This window comes from Mesoplodon bidens, assembly GCF_964165515.1.
Source record: "Mesoplodon bidens genome assembly, chromosome: 11".
Lineage (NCBI taxonomy): Eukaryota > Metazoa > Chordata > Mammalia > Artiodactyla > Ziphiidae > Mesoplodon > Mesoplodon bidens.
The window spans coordinates 51,455,436-51,476,429 of record NC_138167.1 but is presented as its reverse complement, the minus strand read 5'-3'; the positions used below and the strand labels follow the sequence as shown (position 1 = coordinate 51,476,429).

At 35.9% G+C, this 20,994-nt stretch overlaps 1 protein-coding gene across 2 annotated transcripts in view; it reads right to left on the bottom strand.

Moving 5' to 3' along the window:
• NELL2 (neural EGFL like 2) overlaps positions 1-20,994 on the bottom strand; it is a 460,631-nt gene that overhangs the window by 26,330 nt on the left and 413,307 nt on the right. For both annotated transcript variants that reach the window (XM_081250199.1, XM_081250200.1), the window contains exon 17: positions 13,516-13,656. In XM_081250199.1, coding sequence (XP_081106325.1) covers positions 13,516-13,656 — 141 coding nt within the window. The remainder of the gene's footprint in view (positions 1-13,515; positions 13,657-20,994) is intronic.

Here is a 20,994-nt window from a genome sequence, read left to right as displayed (position 1 = left end):
TGCAGAGGACAAAAAAGAAAAAAGAATAAAAAGAATTGAAGACAGTTTCAGAGACCTCTCAGACAACATTAAACACACCAACATTCAAACTATAGGGGTCCCAGGAGAAGAAGAGAAAAACAAAGGGTCTGAGAAAATATTTGAAGAAATTATAGTTGAAAATTCCCTAATATGGGAAAGGAAATAGTTAATCAAGTCCAGGAAGCACAGAGAGCCCCATAAAGGATAAATCCAAGGAGAAACACGCCAAGACACATATAAGTCAAACTATCAAAAATTAAATACAAAGAAAACATATTAAAAGCAGCAAGGGAAAAACAACAAATAACACACAAGGGAATCCCCATAAGGTTCACAGCTGATCTGTCAGGAGAAACTCTGCAAGCCAGAAGGGAATGGCATGACATATTTAAAGTGATGAAAGAAAAAAACCTACAACCAAGATTACTCTACCCAACAAGGATCTCATTCAGATTTGATGGAGAAATTAAAACGTTTACAGACAAGCAAAAGTTAAGAGAATTCAGGACCACCTCACCAGCTTTACAACAAATGCTAAAGGAATTTTTATAGGCAGAAAACATAACAGAAGGAAAAGACCTACAATAACAAACTGAAAACAATTAAGAAAATAGTAACAGGAACATACATATCAATAATTACCTTAAATGTGAAAGGATTAAATGCTCCAACCAAACGACATAGACGGGCTGAATGTATACAAAAATAAGACCCGTACATATGCTGTCTACAAGAGACCCACTTCACACCTAGGGACACATACAGACTGAAAGTGAGGGGATAGAAAAAGATATTCCATGCAAATGGAAATCAAAACAAAGCTGGAGTTGCAATTCTCATATCAGACAAAATAGACTTTAAAACAAAGACTATTACAACAGACAAAGAAGGACACTACATAATGATCAAGGGATCGATCCAAGAAGCAGATATCAAAATTGTAAATATATTTGCACCCAACATAGGAGCACCTCAATACATAAGGCAAATACTAACAGTCATAAAAGGGAAAATTGACAGTAACACAATCATAGCAGGGGACTTTAACACACCAGTTTCACCAATGGACAGATCATCCATAATGCAAATAAATAAGGAAACACAAGCTTTAAATGATACAATAAACAAGATGTACTTAATTGATATTTAGAGGACATTCCATCCAAAAACAACAGAATACACATTCTTCTCAAGTGCTCATGGAACATTCCCGAGGATAGATCATATCTGGGGTCACAAATCAAGCCTTGGTAAATTTAAGAAATTTGAAATTGTATCAAGTATCTTTTCTGACCACAACGCCATGCGACTAGATATCACTCACAAGAAAAAAATCTGTAAAAAATACAAACACATGGAGGCTAAACAATACACTACTTAATAACCAAGATATAACTGAAGAAATCAAAGAGGAAATAAAAAAATACCTAGAAACAAATGACAATGAAATCACGACGACCCGAAACCTATGGGATGCAGCCAAAGCAGTTCAAAGGGGGAAGTTTATAGCAATACAATCCTAACTGAAGAAACAGGAAACATCTCAAATAAACAACCTAACCTTACACCTAAAGCAATTAAAGAAAGAAGAACAAAAAACCCCAAAGTTACCAGAGAAATAAATCATAAAGATCAGATCAGAAATAAATGAAAAAGACATGAAAGAAACAATAGCAAAGATCAATAAAACTAAAAGCTGGTTCCTTGAGAAGAGAAACAACATTGATAAACAATTAGCCAGACTCATCAAGAAAAAAAGGGAGAAGGCTCAAATCAATAAAATTAGAAATGAAAAAGGAGAAGTAACAACTGACACTGCAGAAATACAAATGATCATGAGAGATTACTACAAGCAACTCTATGCCAATAAAATGGACAACCTGGAAGAAATGGACAAATTCTTAGAAATGCAGCACATGCCGAGACTTAACCAGGAAGAAATAGAAAATATGAACAGACCAATCACAAGCACTGAAATTGAAACTGTGATTAAAAATCTTCCAACAAACAAAAGCCCAGGATCAGACGGCTTCAGAGGCGAATTGTATCAAACATTTAGAAAAGAGCTCACACCTATCCTTCTCAAATTCTTCCAAAATATAGCAGAGGGAGGAACACTCCCGAATGCATTCTACGAGGCCACCATCATCCTGATACCAAAACCAGACAAAGATGTCACAAAGAAAGAAAACTATAGGCCAATATCACTGATGAACATAGATGCAAAAATCCTCAACAAACTATTAGCAAACAGAATGCATCAGCACATTAAAAGGATCATACACCATGATCATGTGGGGTTTATCCCAGTAATGCAAGGATTCTTCAGTATATGCAAATCAACCAATATGATACACCATATTAACAAATTGAAGGAGAAAAACCATATGATCATCTCAATAGATGCAGAGAAAGCTTTCAACAAAATTAAACATCCATTTATGATAAAAACCCTCCAGAAAGTAGGCATAGAGGGAACTTTCCCCAACATAATAAAGGCCATATATGACAAACCCACAGCCAAGATCATTGTCAATGGTGAAAAACAAACCATATCCACTAAGATCAAGAACAAGACAAGGTTGCTCACTCTCACCACTATTATTCAACAGAGTTTTGGAAGTTTTTGCCACAGCAATCAGAGAAGAAAAAGAAATAAAAGGAATACAAATCAGAAAAGAAGAAGTAAAGCTGTCACTGCAGATGAAATGATACTATACATAGAGAATCCTAAAGATGCTACCAGAAAACTACTAGAGCTAAACAATGAATTGGGTAAAGTTGCAGGATACAAAATTAATGCACAGAAATCTCTAGCATTCCTATACACTAATGATGAAAAATCTGAAAGTGAAATTAAGAAAACACTCCCATCTACCATTGCAACAAAAAGAATAAAATATCTAGGAATAAACCTACCTAAGGAGACAAAAGACCTGTATGCAGAAAACTATAAGACACTGATGAAAGAAAATAAAGATGATACAAATAGATGGAGAGATATACCGTGTCCTTGGACTGGATGAATCAACATTGTGAAAATGACTCTACTACCCAAAGCAATCTACAGATTAAATGCAATCCCTATCAAACTATCAATGGCATTTTTCACAGAACTAGAACAAAAAATTTCACAATGTGTATGGAAACGCAAAAAGACCCCAAATAGCCAAAGCAATCTTGAGAAAGAAAAACGGAGCTGGAGGAATTAGGCTCCCTGAATTCAGACTACACTACAAAGCTACAGTAATCAAGACAGTATGGTACTGGCACAAGCCAGAACAGGATAGAATGCCCAGAGATAAACCCAAGCACATATGGTCACCTTATCTTTAATAAAGGAGGCAAGAATATACAGTGGAGAAAAGACAGCCTCTTCAATAAGTGGTGCTGGGAGAACTGGACAGCGACATGTAAAAGAATGAAAGTATAACACTCCCTAACACCATACACAAAAATAAACTCAAAATGGATTAGAGACCTAAAGTAAGGCCAGACACTATCAAATTCTTAGAGGAAAACATAGGCAGAACACTCTATGACATAAATCACAGCAAGATCCTTTTTGACCCACCTCCTAGAGAAATGGAAATAAAAACAAAAATAAATGAATGGGACCTAATGAAACTTAAAAGCTTTTGCATAGCAAAGGAAACCATAAAGAAGACCAAAATACAACCCTCAGAAGGGGAGAAAATATTTGCAAATGAAGCAACTGACAAAGCACTAATCTCAAAATTTTACAAGCAGCTTATGCAGCTCAATATCAAAAGGACAAACAACCCAATCCAAAAAATGGGCAGAAGACCTAAATAGATATTTCTCTAAAGAAGATATACAGATTACCAAAAAAACAAATGAAAGAATGCTCAACATCTTTAATGATTAGAGTGATGCAAATGAAAATTACAATGAGATATCATCTCACACTGGTCAGAATGGCCATCATCAAAAAATCTACAAACAATAAATGCTGGAGAGGGTGTGGAGAAAAGGGTACCCCCTTCCACTGTTGGCAGAATGTAAATTGATACAGCCACTGTGGAAAAAAGTATGGAGGTTCCTTAAAAAAATAAAAATAGAAGTACCATACCACCCAGCAATCTCACTACTGGGCATATACCCTGAGAAGACCATAATTCAAAAAGAGTAATATACCAAAATGTTCATTGAAGCTCTATTTACAATAGCCAGGACATGGAAGCAAACTAAGTTTCCACTGACAGATGAATGGATAAAGAAGATGTGGCACATATATACAATAGAATATTACTCAGCCATAAAAAGAAACGAAATTGAGTTATTTGTAGTGAGGTGGATGGACCTAGAGTCTGTCATACAGAGTGAAGTAAGTCAGAAAGAGAAAAACAAATAGCGTATGCTAACACATATATATTGAGTCTTAAAAAAAAAAGTCATGAAGAACCTAGGGGTAAGACGGGAATAAAGACACAGACCTACTCGCGCTTGGATGTGAGGATATGGGGAGGGGGAAGGGTAAGCTGTGACAAAGTGAGAGAGTGGCATGGACATATATACACTACCAAACGTAAAATAGATAGCTAGTGGGAAGCAACCGCATAACACAGGGAGATCAGCTTGGTGCTTTGCGACCACCTAGAGGGGTCGGATAGGGAGAGTGGGAGGGAGAGAGACGAAGAGGGAAGAGATATGGGGACATATGTATATGTATAACTGATTAACTTTTTTATAAAGCAGAAACTGACATACCATTGTAAAGCAATTATATTCCAATAAAGCTGTTAAAAAGGAAAAAAAAGGAACGAAATTGGGTCATTTGTAGAGACGTGGATGCATGTAGAGACTGTCATACAGAGTTAAGTATGTCAGAGAAAAACAGATATCGCATAGTAACACATATGTTTGGAGCCTAGAAAATTGTACAGATGAACCTGTTTGCAGGGTGTAAATTGAAACACAGAAGTAGAGAAAAAACGTACAGACACCAAGGTGGGAAAGCAGAGGTGGGGGGTGGTGGTGGTGTGATGAATTGGGAGATTGTGATTGACATGTATACACTGACGGGTATAAAATGGATGACTAATAAGAAACTGCTGTATGAAAAAATAAATTAAAAGAAAGAAAAAAACAGGAAAGCAAAAGTACCGAGAGACAAATGACAATGAGAACACGATGATCCAAAACCTATGGTATGCCGCAAAAGCAGTTCTAATAGGGAAGTTTATAGCAATACAATCCTACCTGAAGAAATAAAAAACATCTCAAATAAACAATCTATACTTACACGTAAAGGAACTAGAGAAAGAAGAACAAACAAAACACAAACTTAGTAGAAGGAAAGAAATCATGAAGATCAGACAAGAAATAAATGAAATAGAAAGAAACAATAGCAAAGATCAATAAAACTAAAAGTTGGTTCTTTGAGAAGATAAACAAAATTGATAAACAATTAGCCAGACTCATCAAGAAAAAGAGGGAGAGGACTCAAATAAGTAAAATTAGAAATGAAAAAGGAGAAGTTACAACAGATACCACAGAAATACAAAGCATCCTAAGAGGCTACTACAAGCAACTCTATGCCAATAAAATGGAAAACCTGGAAGAAATGGACAAATTCTTAGAAAGGTATAACCTTCCAAGACTTAACCAGGAAGAAATAGAAAATATGAATGGACCAATCACAATAATGAAATTAAAACTGTGATTAAAAATCTTCCAACAAACAAAAGCCCAGTACCATATGGCTTCACAGGTGAATTCGATCAAACATTTAGAGAAGAGCTAACACCTATCCTTCTCAAACTCTTCTAAAATATAGCAGAGGGAGGAACACTCCCAAACTCATTTTACCAGGCCACCATCACCCTGATACCAAAACCAAACAAGGATGTCACAAAGAAGGAAAACTACAGGCCAATATCACTGAGGAACATAGATGCAAAAATCTTCAACAAAATGCTAGCAAATAGAATCCAACAACACATTAAAAGCATCATACACCATGATCAAGTGGGATTTATCCCAGGGATGCAAGGATCCTCAAAATACACAAATCAACCAATGTGATATACCATATTAACAAACTGAAGAATGAAAACCATATGATCATTTCAATACATGCAGGAAAAGCTTTTGACAAAATTCAACACCCATTTATGATAAAAACTCTCCAGAAAGTGGGCATAGAGGGAACCTACCTCGACCTAATAAAGGCCATATACTACACACCCACAGCAAACATTTTTCTCAATGGTGAAAAACTGAAAGCATTTCCTCTAAGATGAGGAACAAGACAAGGATATCCACTCACACCACTATTATTCAACCTAGTTTTGGAAATCCTAGCCATGGCAATCAGGGAGGAAAAAGAAATAAAAGGAATACAAATTGGAAAAGAAGAAGTAAATGTGTCACTGTTTGCAGATGACATGATACTATACATAGAGAATCCTAAAGATGCCACCAGAAAACTACTAGAGCTAATCAATGAATTGGGGAAAGTTGCAGGATACAAAATTAATGCACAGAAATCTCTTGCATTCCTATACACCAATGATGAAAAATCTGAAAGAGAAATTAAGGAGACACTCCCATTTACCACTGGGACAAAAATAATAAAATACCTAGGAATAAACCTACCTAGGGAGACAAAAGGCCTGTATGCAGAAAATTATAAGAAACTGATGAAAGAAATTAAAGATGATATAAACAGATGGAGAGATATACCATGTTCTTGGATTGGAGGAATCAATATTGTGAAAATGACCATACTACTGAAAGCAATCTACAGATTCAATGCAATCCCTATCAAATTACCAATGGCATTTTTTACACAACTAGAACAAAAAAACTTAAAATTTGTATGGAGACACAAAAGACCCTGAATAGCCAAAGCAATCATGAGGGAAAAAAATGGAGCTGGAGTAATCAGACTCCCTGACTTCAGACTACACTACAAAACTACAGTAATCAAGACAATATGGTACTGGCACAAAAACAGAAATATAGATCAATGGAACAGGATAGAAAGCCCAGAGATAAACCCATGCACCTATGGTCAACTAATCTATGACAAAGAGGCAAGGATATACAATGGAGAAAAGACAGTCTCTTCAATAAGTGGTGCTGGGATAACTGGACAGCTACATGTAAAAGAATGAAATTAGAACACTCCCTAACACCATATGCAAAAGTAAACTCAAAATGGATTAGAGGACTAAATGTGAGACCAGACACTATAAAACTCTTAGAGGATAACATAGGAAGAACACTCTTCGACATAAATCACAGCAGGATCTTTTTTGATCCACCTCCTAGAGTAATGGAAATAAAAACAAAAATAGACAAATGGGACCTGATGAAACTTAAAATCTTTTGCAAAGCAAAGGAAACTACAAACAAGACGAAAAGACAACCCTCAGAATGGGAGAAAATATTTGCAAATGAATCAATGGACAAAGGATTAATCTCCAAAATATATAAACAGCGCATGCAGCTCAATGTTAAAAAAAACAAACAACCCAATCTGAGAATGGGCAGAAGACCTAAATAGACATTTCTCCAGGAAGACGTACAGATGGTCAAGAAGCACATGAAAAGCTGCTCAACATCACTAATTATTAGAGAAATGCAAATCAAAACTACAATGAGGTATCACCTCACACCAGTTAGAATGGGTATCATCATCAGAAAATCTACAAACAACAAATGCTGGAGAGGGTGTGGAGAAAAGGGAACCCTCTTGCACTCTTGGTGGGAATGTAAATTGATACAGCCACTATGGAGAACAGTATGGAGGTTCCTTAAAAAACTAAAAATAGAATTACCATATGACCCAGCATCCCACTATTGGGCATATACTGAGAGAAAACCATAATTCAAAAAGACACATGCACCTCCCCAGTGTTCATTGCAGCTCTATTTACAATAGCCAGGACATGGAAGCAACCTAAATGCCCATCTACAGACAAATGGACAAAGAAGTTGTGGTACATATATACCATGGAATATTACTTAGCCATAAAAAGGAACAAAATTGGGTCATTTGTAGAGACGTGGATGGATCTAGAGACTGTCATACAGAGTGAAGTAAGTCAGAAAGAGAAAAACAAATATCATATATTAACGCATATATGTGGAAGCTAGAAAAATGGTACAGATGAACCAGTGTGCAGGGTAGACACAGATATAGCAAAGAAACGTATGGATACCATGGGGCAAAGTGGCGGGTGGGGGGTGAGGGGATGAATTGGGAGACTGGGATTGATATATATACACTAATATGTATAAAATGGATAACTAATAGCCTTCTGTATAAAAAAATAAGTAAAATGAAATTCAAAAAAAATATTGGTAAGTGCTTTAGTGAGTGATTGGAAAAATAATGTTGCTGAAGCTAGTGGTCAAGTCTCAGTTCCCATTGAACTTGAGCTAGCAGCAGCTTTCGACACAGGTCCTTCCCTCTCTGTGATAAATTTCCCTTACTTGCTTCCTATCACACTGGTAGCTCTTTTTGGATCTTTCTTCTGCCCACATACACATTCTCCAGGTGTGGCAGTTACATTATGAATAAGATTTAGCCAAGCAAAGAGGAGGTAAAGACTGGTCTAGTCAGAGGTAAAGGTGTGTTTGAGTCCCAATGTTCAGAGCCATCAAGATGTGTTAGAGGATCAGAAGTATCCGTATGACTTGAATGTCTAGGGAGAGCAGAGTGGGTAGACAGGCAGCTGAAGAGGTTCTCAGGGATCAGTTAAAAGTCATGTTGTAAGAAATTTGAACCTATCTTAAAGACAATAAAATGTCATTTTAGGGAATTGCAAAAAAAAATCAAAATCAGATATCCATTTTTGAAAGGGTCCTTTGGCTTCACTGTGGAAAAGGGATTTAAATGGATTAGAAATTGAAGCTAGGAGACTGATTAATAGACTGTTCAGTATTCCAGGAAAGAGATGGTCATATAATAAAAGGAAACACTTATATAGTGGTTGGTATGTATCAAATTCTAAGTACTTTCATATAATGACTCATTTCATATAATGACTCACAACAACCATGAAAGGTACCATCATTATCTCTATTGTATAGCTCAGGAAATTGAGGCCTAGACAGGTTGAATAACTTTCTCAGGGTCACACAGCTAGTAAGGTATACAGCCCAGATGGGAACTCAAGCTATCAGGCTCCAAGTCTGTGCTCTTAGGCATAATGCTGTATTGAATAGTAGCCGTGGGGATGCATAGAAAGAAACAACAAAGCTAAAATCTTCCAACATAGAAACAACAAAGATAAAGCAACTTCTTAGTGATTTGTTGGCTTCAAAGACTAGGGAGAGAGAAGGGTCATGAATGATTAGATTTCCCACTTGGAAAATTTGGTTGATGCTATTTATACAAAGAAGAGCAAGATTTTGCTGGGGAGTGGAAGTAGGTGGCAGGGATGAGCAAAGACATGAGTTAGTTTGACATGTTGAAATACACTTTCCTCTGGGCTTCCGGGTAGAGCTGTCCAGCTGGATATGTGGGTCTGGAATTCAGAAAATAGGATGGGGCCAAAATATAGATTTGGTGGAGATACACTTTCATCATTTTCTTTCTCAAAAATAGACTTTCAGACTCAAGTTCAAACTTATTAGAAAGGCATTTAAAGCTACTTCCTTTGCTGGAACTCTCTTTCCCTATCTCAGTGAGCCAATAATCACATCATACTTAAGTCCTGAAACAATGCTAGATATTCAATCCTTTCTTGATCCCAACAGGAAATAATTTCTCTCTTTGTTTCATTATGGCTCTGAATTCATACTTTTCTTATGTATTCATCATTTTCAACTTTGCAGCTTTCTCCTCTATTGAAAAACTTACTACATTCTATCTTGTATGACAGTTGTTACTGTACATATTTTATCTCGACTACAAGCTGAGAGCAGTGATCATACCTCCTTTATATTTTTTCACAGCAGGTACCTGGTAAAGTACCTCAAGGTACCTGTGCATAGATTCAGTAACCACTTCTTGAGTTGAAATAGATTCATTTCATTTTCATACTTTTCCTTGATTTAAGTTTAGAATTTATAGTATTTGGCTTGGACATAATACTCAAAAGATGTTACCCTATAAACATTTTTTTTAGGTCATACAAGTTCAAAAATTCCTCACCAAGCATAAAGATAATCCAGAAGTAAAAGCTTTAAATGAAGGGAAATGTGGGCATGAAAATACAATATTCTTACCTGGAAAAAAAATACTGGGCTTTATTCTCAGAGAAAGACAAATTTTCAGGCACATTAGGAATGATGATATGGACAAGGAAAGTGGTACCCTTGTACATTATCTGGCGATTAAATGTCTACACCTCTGAGGTAAATGGATGAGCAAAACAGTTTACGCTTTGTATGAATGCAGTTTATAAGCATGTATTTGTAGATTACACAGCCTAAAAAGTAGTGAAACAGTGAAAAGTTATTTATTCATATTTTCAAATATGAATATTATACTTCAGCATAATTGTAAACCCACTGCTGTGGCTTTGTCCACGTTGAAATGCTTCTTTTCTTTTCCCCCAGCACAGAAAAATGGAACCTGCTCAGATATAATCACACTCTTAAAATTGCATCCTTCTAAATACTAATATTACAATTCTACAAATCACTGAATTTTCAGTAAATAGATAGTTGTTAAAAAGAAGCACTTTAGTTTTCTCTTGTTTTATACAACATAGGTGGGTTCTTTTAAAAGTATTCTTCAGAGCACACTGTCTTCTGAAAGAGTAGTGGATTTTTATGATAATCATTATAAATTATACTGGAAGATAATAATAGAATCATCTTTCTAGAACTGTGGTTCTTTTTTAAAAAAATAAGATTTCCCATTCCTTCTGTATTTATGGAATTTCCTCAAAAAGCCTTTTCTGTGTAGGCATTTCATAGAATCCTTTACTTCCCTATATTCATCTTTATCACGTGTTATTTTAATGGCTAGTTTCATTTTCCTTGTTACTTTTGGACACTAATGAATGCACTAATTATGTTTTGTCATTTTTTCCTGACCGTTACATCTTTACTGTATATCATACCATATGTCTGGTGGAAAAGTGAAGTACTTCTTTTTTCTCAGTTAAATAAGAAGAGTTATTGACAGAGAAAGAAGAGAAAGAAAGTGGTATCTAAGATTTGAGGAGACGGAAGAAGGTATGCAGGGGAAAGTAACTAAGGAAATAAAGTAGGAATACTGGGTGATGTCGATGGTCCTCAGAGAAGGTAGCTTACAAGATGGCCCCCAACGATCCTCACCATTTAATATTCACACGCTTGTGTAATCCTTTCCCCTTGGACTTACTGACTGGCTTCTAACAAATAGACTATGGGAGAAGTGATGAAATGTCACATCTGAGATTCAGTTATGGAAAGACTGTGGCTGCCATCTTGGGCACCTGCTTATTCTAGGGGAAGCCAGCCCCCAGCCCTGTGGAGTAGCTTATGTGTTAAGGAAACAAGGCCCGCCACTAGCCACATGAGTGACCTTCATTCTCTCCACTCCCATCCCAGACAAGTCTTCAAGATGAGACCACATCCCTGGGCAACAACTTGATTGGTAGTAACCTCTTTAGAAACCTTGAACCAGAGGCATTCAGTTAAGCTGTGCATAGATTCCTTACCCACAGAAGTTGTGAGATAACTTTTGTCGTTTTCAGTTTCTAAGTTTTGGGGGTAACTTTTAACACATCAATAGATAACTAATACAGCCCTCTTGAGACATGTGGTTATAAATTTAAAAGATAGTGAAAGCAGTTGCAAATATAAAGTAAGATAGTCAGCAGAGGTATGTATTTTTTCTAGTTATATTCTGATGCACAGAAAAGGATACCAAGCAGAATTAAACACAGGTTACCCCTAGAGCAGAAGAGGAAGGGATGGGGAAAAGGGGGAGATGAAATAAAGATGCATTTTCAGCTTTGCTCTATATATTTCTGTATGATTTGAATTATTTATAATCAGCTTGTATCCATTCTTTATGTATGTAACTTAAAAGAAAAGACAGTCTTAAAAAGGTAGCACTGAAGACTTCTTCCTCATTATATACTATAGAAAACAGGCAAAATATTTTATCAGGGAAGGGCAAAATCACACGGTTTGATAGGCTTCTTGAATGGCATTCTCTACAGGGCTGGAAGTACACATTCTGGAACATTCACAAGTGCCAGGTAGAGTCTTCAGACCACAGCTAAGTGGTTATCTGCAAATGCCAGGTTTTAGCCCCTGGTAAGGCAGTAGCGTTCCCGTTCCGCATAAAAATCCAGATGAACGCTCTGCTCAAGGTCCAGAGCTCTGCAGCTGCTGGCAAAGCACACTGGGAGCCTTGGTATCTATCACCCAAGTCTGTTTCACTTTTCTCTGTGTGAAAACCTCTTGAGGCCCAAGGATAAAAGACATCTCATCATTTAAGGGTCAAGCACTGCTAAGTTAGATTCTCCAAGGCTTTCATTGACTGTGTCATTTTAGCTGCATCATTCTCTTAGGCTGTTACTCTATGAAGGTGTAAACACCAATGGAGAAAATAATGACTTCTTGAGGTTTGTTTCGTTTTCCAATCCTATGCCAAATCCTTTTAGTGTGGGTGGTTTCCCTGACCATTATTCACTGTGCTTTGCTTACTCTGCCTGCCTCCTAAATATTGTGCCCCTTAATAGAGGATATAAGGGAACAGAGTTGTCAATTCACTGAAAATAAGTCAAAATTAATGGTAAATAATTGAATATAATCTTTTCAAATTTCCACTCTTATTAGATTGACATCTGTGAAGCCGGGACCATATCTTCTGTATCCAACATTCACTAAATATATCTGACTTTGCCAGGTAAGTGATACATTAGGAACAGCCCAGAGTAGCATGCATTATGTTTCCCTTGGCCATATCATCATTGTATTTCCTCTACCCTCATTTTCCCTCTATCCTGCTTTCCTCATCTATTTTTTTTTTCTAGCTCTTTTTTGAGTCAGATTTTTACATGCTGCCATTTAAAAAATTTATCTGACATTATGGGTTTATTCATTCTAAAACACCCTTCAACAGTTAAAAGTGTCCACAGAAAATTGGTTTACTATTGTAAGTTTTTTTTTTTTTTTTTTGCGGTACGCGGGCCTCTTACTGCTGTGGCCTCTCCCACTGTGGAGCACAGGCTCCGGATGCACAGGCTCAGCGGCCATGGCTCACAGGCCCTGCCGCTCCGCGGCACGTGGGATCTTCCAGACCGGGGCACGAACCCATGTCCCCTGCATCAGCAGGCGGACTCCCAACCACTGCGCCACCAGGGAAGCCCTGAAAGTTTTAATTATCTAAAAATCAGTTATCATAATTAGCAAGCAAAAGTTAGATTTTAATATGTTTCTAATCACTGTTGTATAAACACACAGCAAAAATCACCAATACCTTAAATATTAGATAAATGTCTACTATTTACATCTCACTGCATTTTCCTCAATTTTAAGACTTTAAACTCTAGGTCTTCTCCTTGTACTGACCTTCACACGATTCTCCACTTGGTGAAAACATCCCATTGTCATGGTAGCCATCTCTGCACTCACAGTGGTACCATCCAGGCAGGTTGATGCAGTTAGCACGGCTGTCACACTGAACAAAGCCATCAGAGCACTCATCAATGTCTATTTGGGAAAGAAAACAGAAACGGGATGTTATACAATTGCTGCTTTTCTCTCAAAGAAACTAAAATATTCTGTTAGATGGCTATTAAAATATTTAGTGCCAGCAAATCCTTAAAACTGAGAAAACATAACATCAAGAAAGTCTACTTGGTTGTTGAAAGCTATACAGAAAGAATGTAGTGGTATTAGCAATAGGAGAAACATCTAGACAGCTTCTCTGTTGCAAAAGTTATCCAAGTGTAGAAACTGGAAAGAAACCATCTTTGATAGTCATTAGTGCTGCTCACCAAATATTTCCAGCTCTTCTTCTGGACACAGCTAGGATTGCCGTGTGACTTCCTGAAGTCAATTAGGGAATGACATGTGTCACTTCCAGAGAGAGCCTTAAAGATGCGGCATGTGATTCACACATACCCTTCCCCCATCACAATGACCAGTGATTTCCAGAAGCTCTGAAGATCAGCCTGAGTCCTGAGTGAAGACGATATGGGGCACGTTCCTCCTCTAGTTGGGGTGGACATAGAGTATGAGCAAGAAACCAACCTTTTTGCTTTAAGCCACTGAAATTTTAGGGTCTCTTATTACTATCAACATAATCTCCAGTACATGGCAATAGCATTCATGCATCAACATGCTTCAGATTTTTGAGAATATATCCCATCTATGTCACCTTTTAATGTGTTTCACATATATCATTACTTCATTCAACCCTCAAAAAAAACTTGCAATTTAGACAGCATATTGAACATATGAAAAAAAATGAGGCAAAAGGAAATTATGGGATTTAACCAAGGTCACCTAAGAGTTCATATATGCCTAACTTTCTGGTGTGTGCTCCTTCATACAAGTAGACACAGGCTGAAATTGGCAAAATTGTCTAAACAAACAGAGCATGTATCTTGAGTTTCATATATTTCCTCCAGTGGCTTATTACTATTCCCAAATCTTGTGAGCCTTTTATTCTTCTTATTCAGTCTGTTGATTAATGGGAACATCTGATGTCCATCCAAGGCTCTTTAATCAGACATAGAGGAAAAAGTAATTCCTAGAGTTGCTTTACAGAGTGTCCCCTTCTTCTTAATAACTTCTGGGTTTCTGGGTGCTTTGGGGTTGCCTCAGACCTTGCTAAGTGATCTGCTGGCACCGTACCATCACAGCTGCCAAAAATATCCATCTTGACAATCCTTTGCCATGACTGCAGATTCCACTCGCCAAGGTAGAATAGCCTTTTCTTATATGTTTTCCGCACCTGCATCATATTCCCTGCTGCAGTGACCAGCATGACAAGTCCCTCCTATTGAAGGGAAGACCAGACACTTTTTAGAGTCCTTTCCTCCCAGACAATCCACTCCAGCTCAGCAGTATCTACTGCCTTCTTAGTCTCATCTAACTTCAAATTCTTGGAAGTATATATTTCTTTCGTTTTCTTTTAAAATTTCCTCTTTTACTATGTTCAATTTTTAAAGAGACAAATTTTTGAATAAGTAAGATTTTTAAAAGAAAAAAAAGTCATCACTCATATACTTCTTGATAAGCCCAGCGTTCCTTCAGTAAAACAAGGCACAAACCATTCTCTTAGATTAGGTAGTAAGCCAAAATAAATATTTTATATGATTGCAAAATTTTAACATTATTTCTGAACTATGAGTGATTTGCCTCTGTGGTTTCTCTTCTGAAGAGTCAGTGTCTTACCGTTAGTAATTCCTATTGTCAAAATAATTGTTAGTGGCCAAATCAGCTAACCATTGACTTCCTGACACACAGCTGATGTGGATTGCTTCCATTTACTAAGGCCTCATACGTTTTATGAAACAGCCTATCTGTACTTCAGGGGCCTCCCTAACTGATGATTTATAAATGGGACTAAAATGCTATGCTCATTTCAGCTTTATATGGTCTTTTCTTCTAACCCAAAAGATGCAGGAAGTTGGTTATGTCATTTCTTAAGTGCATGGACAAAAGAAAATAGGTTGGAATTTAAGCTTTAGAAATGAGTTTATTGGAAGAAGGTCAGGAGGGGGATGTTTAGAGTACCTCATTTTAGAATAATTTGGTCATTAGCGCTGGTGATTTGGAAGTAAATATTAATAGAACAGAGCCTTATCCACTGAAGCAACTTTCACATCCCTTATTTACCCTTTAATTTAGTTATTTTTTCTTGCTGCAACACAAGGGCTACCTCAGGTCACATGACACAGATGTATCTTTCAATATTTACTCCTCACTCATTTTCTCTTGTCACTCTTTCTAATCACCAGGCCCACTCCTATACTGCTTCATCTCCACTTCTCTTTGTTTATATTATAGCAAACTTCCTTGATCTATATCCATTAAAGTTTAATAGAAATGTTACACAGTATATTAGTGCATATTCCCTGAAGACTGGGGATTGAAACATGTGCTGGCCATAATGTATTTTCCTATACAATCTGAGTATCATTATTTGACTATTAATACTAAGTAGCATATTAGAGGATAGATATGCAAATATATATGTCACTCATTAATTTATCATTCAATACTTATTGAATACTTGTTATATGCCAAGTATTAAGTGCTGGGGAAACAAGGATACATAAAGCAGAAGTAATTTCTGCCCTTGCTGGGTTTACTATCTATCTAAAGTGTGTTTTGTTTTAAGAAAATTAAATTTATGAAAATCTGAATTTACAATCATGCAGGACAGTGTTTCCCAGCATGTTATATATCTGCCGAAACTGGTATGGTATTTAGGTGATAACAGGCAAATACTTTATTTTAATAGCTACATTTGTATATTTCTGAATTATTTCTATTTATAGCAAGTGATACTAATAGTACAGTAGTGAAATTGTATTTAAATTTAAAAAGTGAGAGGGATTACAGAAACAACAGTAAGTAGATATTGGTATAAACAGTATATGAATATGGCAAAACCTATTAAGGTGGCATATGAATGACTGGAGTTTTGAAAACACTAAGATACAGTATGGAGCAATTATTCATATCTCAGAAGGATTTACTGAGTAGTTCATTAGGTAGTGAAATGTCTTAATTCATTTAAAATATGACTCAACTTATAAAATATAGTATAAGTATACATATGTCATGGCTCAAATTATATACTTGCTACCATTTAGGATAGCAAAGTAAAACTACCCAGATAATATACATTGCTTTATTTTACACTTTCATGTTCCTGCTAATTTTGATTTGTTTATGAAAACTTTTCTACTTTGGTGAAAGTCAGTAGAAAATGAGAGTGTGCTTGAATTGCCAAAGTATGCATTTTCCACCAGAAGGTATGTTTGTTTGGCTCATGGTTCTAATTAAAGTGAAAGGTGAGGGGCTTCCCTGGTGGCGCAGTGGTTGAGAGTCCCCCTGCCGATGCAGGGGACACGGGTTCGTGCCCCAGTCTGGGAAGATCCCACATGCCGCGGAGCGGCTGGGCCCGTGAGCCATGGCCACTGAGCCTGCGCGTCTGGAGCCTGTGCTCCGCAGTGGGAGAGGCCACAACAGCGAGAGGCCCGCGTAACGCAAAAAAAAAAAAAAAAAAAAAGTGAAAGATGAAACAAGCAGACTTATCTGTAAGCTATCTGATGGTATCTTTAGTTACTCAGTAATCATTAATAAGAATTGAAATCTGATCCACAATTTAAGAATTAAGTATATTTTATCTATACACAAATGTAGATATTACTATGAGTTAGAACATATAAATGCACACATATTGTGTGCAATTTCAGATATGCACATATTGTGCTTTACATATCATATAATAACAGAAAGTAGTAAAAAAAAATCAAATGACTTATTTCTTTGGTACTTTCTTTAGGTCAGTTAAAACCAAACTTTATATTATCTAATTGAGTTAGAAACACAGAGAACAGTAGACCTAGGAGGGGGAAATGTTATTATTTTATTCCATATAAGAACTACCAAGTTTGAACAAATTACTTTCCAAACCGAATTACAGTATTCTAAAAGGTTAGTACAGGATGTATAAGCTCATATGATTTAGTCTTAATTATAAGGACCTTAATTTTATACTCTGTAGGTACATTATATAAAAAACTAAAAATAAATTTTATGAAAAACTGTGATTTCATTATATATTCTGTCTTAGAAAGGAACTAGTTCCTTAGGGACAATTAGAACTTTTTCACTAGCTACATTTAGAACAGTCAGCTAGTGATGATATTGAGATGCTGTCCCAGAGCACAGAGAATCTGAAATCCAAAAGATATTTAGCCATCCAACAGCAGTCACGAATAGCAGTCATACTCTAGAGATCAAAATCAACTTAGAAAATGGAAGTGGAAGACACTGTGGCGATAGATTTTCTAGAAAGTACATATGTTTTGAGGTAATCATTAAAAACAAACCAACAAGCAGAAAACAAGAAAGGAAAATGTATGAATAAAAAAAAGCTCACATATGTCAGTATCTTGTTTACTTTGCCTCCCTCAGGTGTGGTGACACAAGACTGCATACCTCCTACAATGTCACAGACCACTGGCTTCAGAGGAGGCCAAACAAAAATGGCTTTTGACATCAGCATTTAATGGATCACTTTGGAAAATGACAAATTATTTCTTTGTAAAATTAAGTGTAGTTATAAAATGAGACACTTGAATGATAAACCCTTTCTCATGCATAGTAAGTTATTTCTATCATAAAAACATAACTAAGAATAATAAAAAGTGTGTAAATATCTAGAACCATCCATACCTAAAACAGACCCTAATCATTAGTTTAACCTGCTACCCTATTCAAAAGAAAAGAAAATACAATTTTTTTTAAATGAGCATGGTACTTTTAATGGCAAAGTCAAATCATGAGAGTACTGTGTTTCAAAGTGTTTATTATTAATAAAAACCTGACAATTTCTCATAAAAAATAGTACTTGGACTATTTATATCACTATCCTAGGCACTGGTAGTTAAATTATATTGATAAACAGTAGGAAATTAAACATCCTCAAAACAATTAATCAACTCTTGATTACCCACATGTGGATTATTTGCTTTCTAGATTATCCACAGCATTTTTTTTTAAATCACAAGGTCATTTCCCTCTGTCTTTTGTTGAGCTTCTGGGGAGTCTGCTTTCAACATTTAGATGTGAGTGCTCAATGAAAGCAAACTCTTTTGAGCATTACATTGTTTTTTACAACTATTCCAGACTTGGGTATAAAATATCCAAAATTTCATAAAAAGACTGATTTTCTCATGTGAACTTTTTGAAAGTAAAATGACAATATATGTAAATAAATTTTGAAAATCCTAAAATCCTCTTCACAAGTTGGATAATAACATTGAAGATTTAGTGAAAATTATTTTCACTACTTTATAGTTCATAATTAGGAAGTTAATGACAACTCTTTAAAAAAGCATAATATAATTTCTTCAGCATGTCATTTAGTCCTCACAACAGCTGTGTGAGTTATTCTTATCCCTATGTCACAGACAAAGAAGCGGTGAGAGCAAAGGCATTGCTCAAGGTCACACCATGGACCCGAACTCTTCCAACTCCAAGTCCAGGGCTCTTTCTCTCACCACAGGTTGCCTCTGAAGACCAATACTTGGCCAACCAGAAACAGCCTATACTTTGAGATGTCTCAGTATATATCTTTTTTTTTTAACATCTTTATTGGAGTATAATTACTTTACAATGGTGTGTTAGTTTCTGCTTTATAACTAATCAGTATATATCTTAATGTGAGTGAATTCCAGCTCTGTCGCTTGTCAGCTGTGTAACTTTGAGTTATTTTACTAAACTTCTCTGGGTTTTCTGTTTTTGAAATAGAAGTAATACTCTCTATTTCTTAATAGTTCGCTCTTAACTACTGCCATTAACTATACGTGGCATCACAGGAGAAGCAGTGCCTGGCTCAGAATAGCTACTCCTCATCTTTTTGCCCACCTTTCAAAAGTATCTTGATTCTTTGGGTTTTCTATCAGTTTGAAATTTCTCACAAAAACCCCCAAACAAAACCAAAAACGGGGGGAGGGGAAGTCTTAATTGATTCTATAGATTGATTTGGGGAGAAGTGACATCTTTACATTATTGAATCTTTTCATCCACACACATGATGTATTTCCTCTTTCTCTAATAATTTTTATAGGTTTTATGGTCTTTATAGATTTCTGAAAGGACACCTTCTATATAGTTTGCCTGGGCTTATTCCTATTTGTCTTCCTTTTTATTGAAACCAACATTATTTTTCTCCAGCTTTATTAAGGTATAATTGACAAATAAAATTGTAAGATATTTAAAGACTACAGTATGATGATTTGATATATGTATAAATTGTGAAAGGATTCCCCTATTGCCCCATTGAGTTAATTAACACATCCATCACCTCACAGATTTACCTTTTTTTTTTTCTTTTGGTAAGAACATTGAAGTTCTACTCTTTTAATAAATTTCTATTATACAATACAGTATAATCAACTACAGTCATCATGTTATACATATTATCTCCTCAGACCTGAAACCAACTGTACTGAGGAAAAATTTATATGCAAAAAACATCACCAACAATTTCATGAATTTTGACACATAAACACTACCACAATCAAGCTATAAAACATTGCTTTCACCCCCAATTTTCCTTAATATCAAAACAGTTTACAAATAATTTGTATAAATATGGGCAGTGACTATGCCTGTATGTTTTTCTTTTTTTCTCTAACATCTAGCAAAGAACCAGACACATGGTTAGAGACATTTACTGAGTGAATGAATGATCTGTTTGTAATATCAGGTAACTAAGTGGCAACCTCAGCATGCCACCTTTTGAGTCCTGCTAGGTCAGGGGGAATTAAGGCAGTGGTGGCAGCTTGAAAGCATTCACTAAGATGCAATAACAAGATGATAAGGTGACCCTTTCTTATCCTACTTCAAATATTTATGTCAAAAACTTGACTATAATATTAAATGGAGTAGAATTGGTACAGAAAATGTGTACATTATATATATATATACATGAAATACAATGTAAATGTAATTATATATTTAATATATATAACATATATTATTAATTTTTTAACAAAAAGATTACATCCAAACTTCTGATTAAAGATGAAAGATTAAAAACTTTGTTAAATCTCTTCTTCCTCCCATCTTATAAGCATTACATTAAAGGGACAAAGAAAAGTGTAAACAAAGATAAAAGGTAAAACACCACCAGTGGAGAAGAAAATTCAATGAATTTCTGGGTTAGTTAAAGGTCTACTGATGAATAATCAACGCAACCACCTCCTCCCACCTTGAGCAGACAGCTGAAAGAAAGCAATTACCCCCAAAGCTAGAATGGATGGTTCTTCTGTAAAGAAAATAAATAAATAAAATATC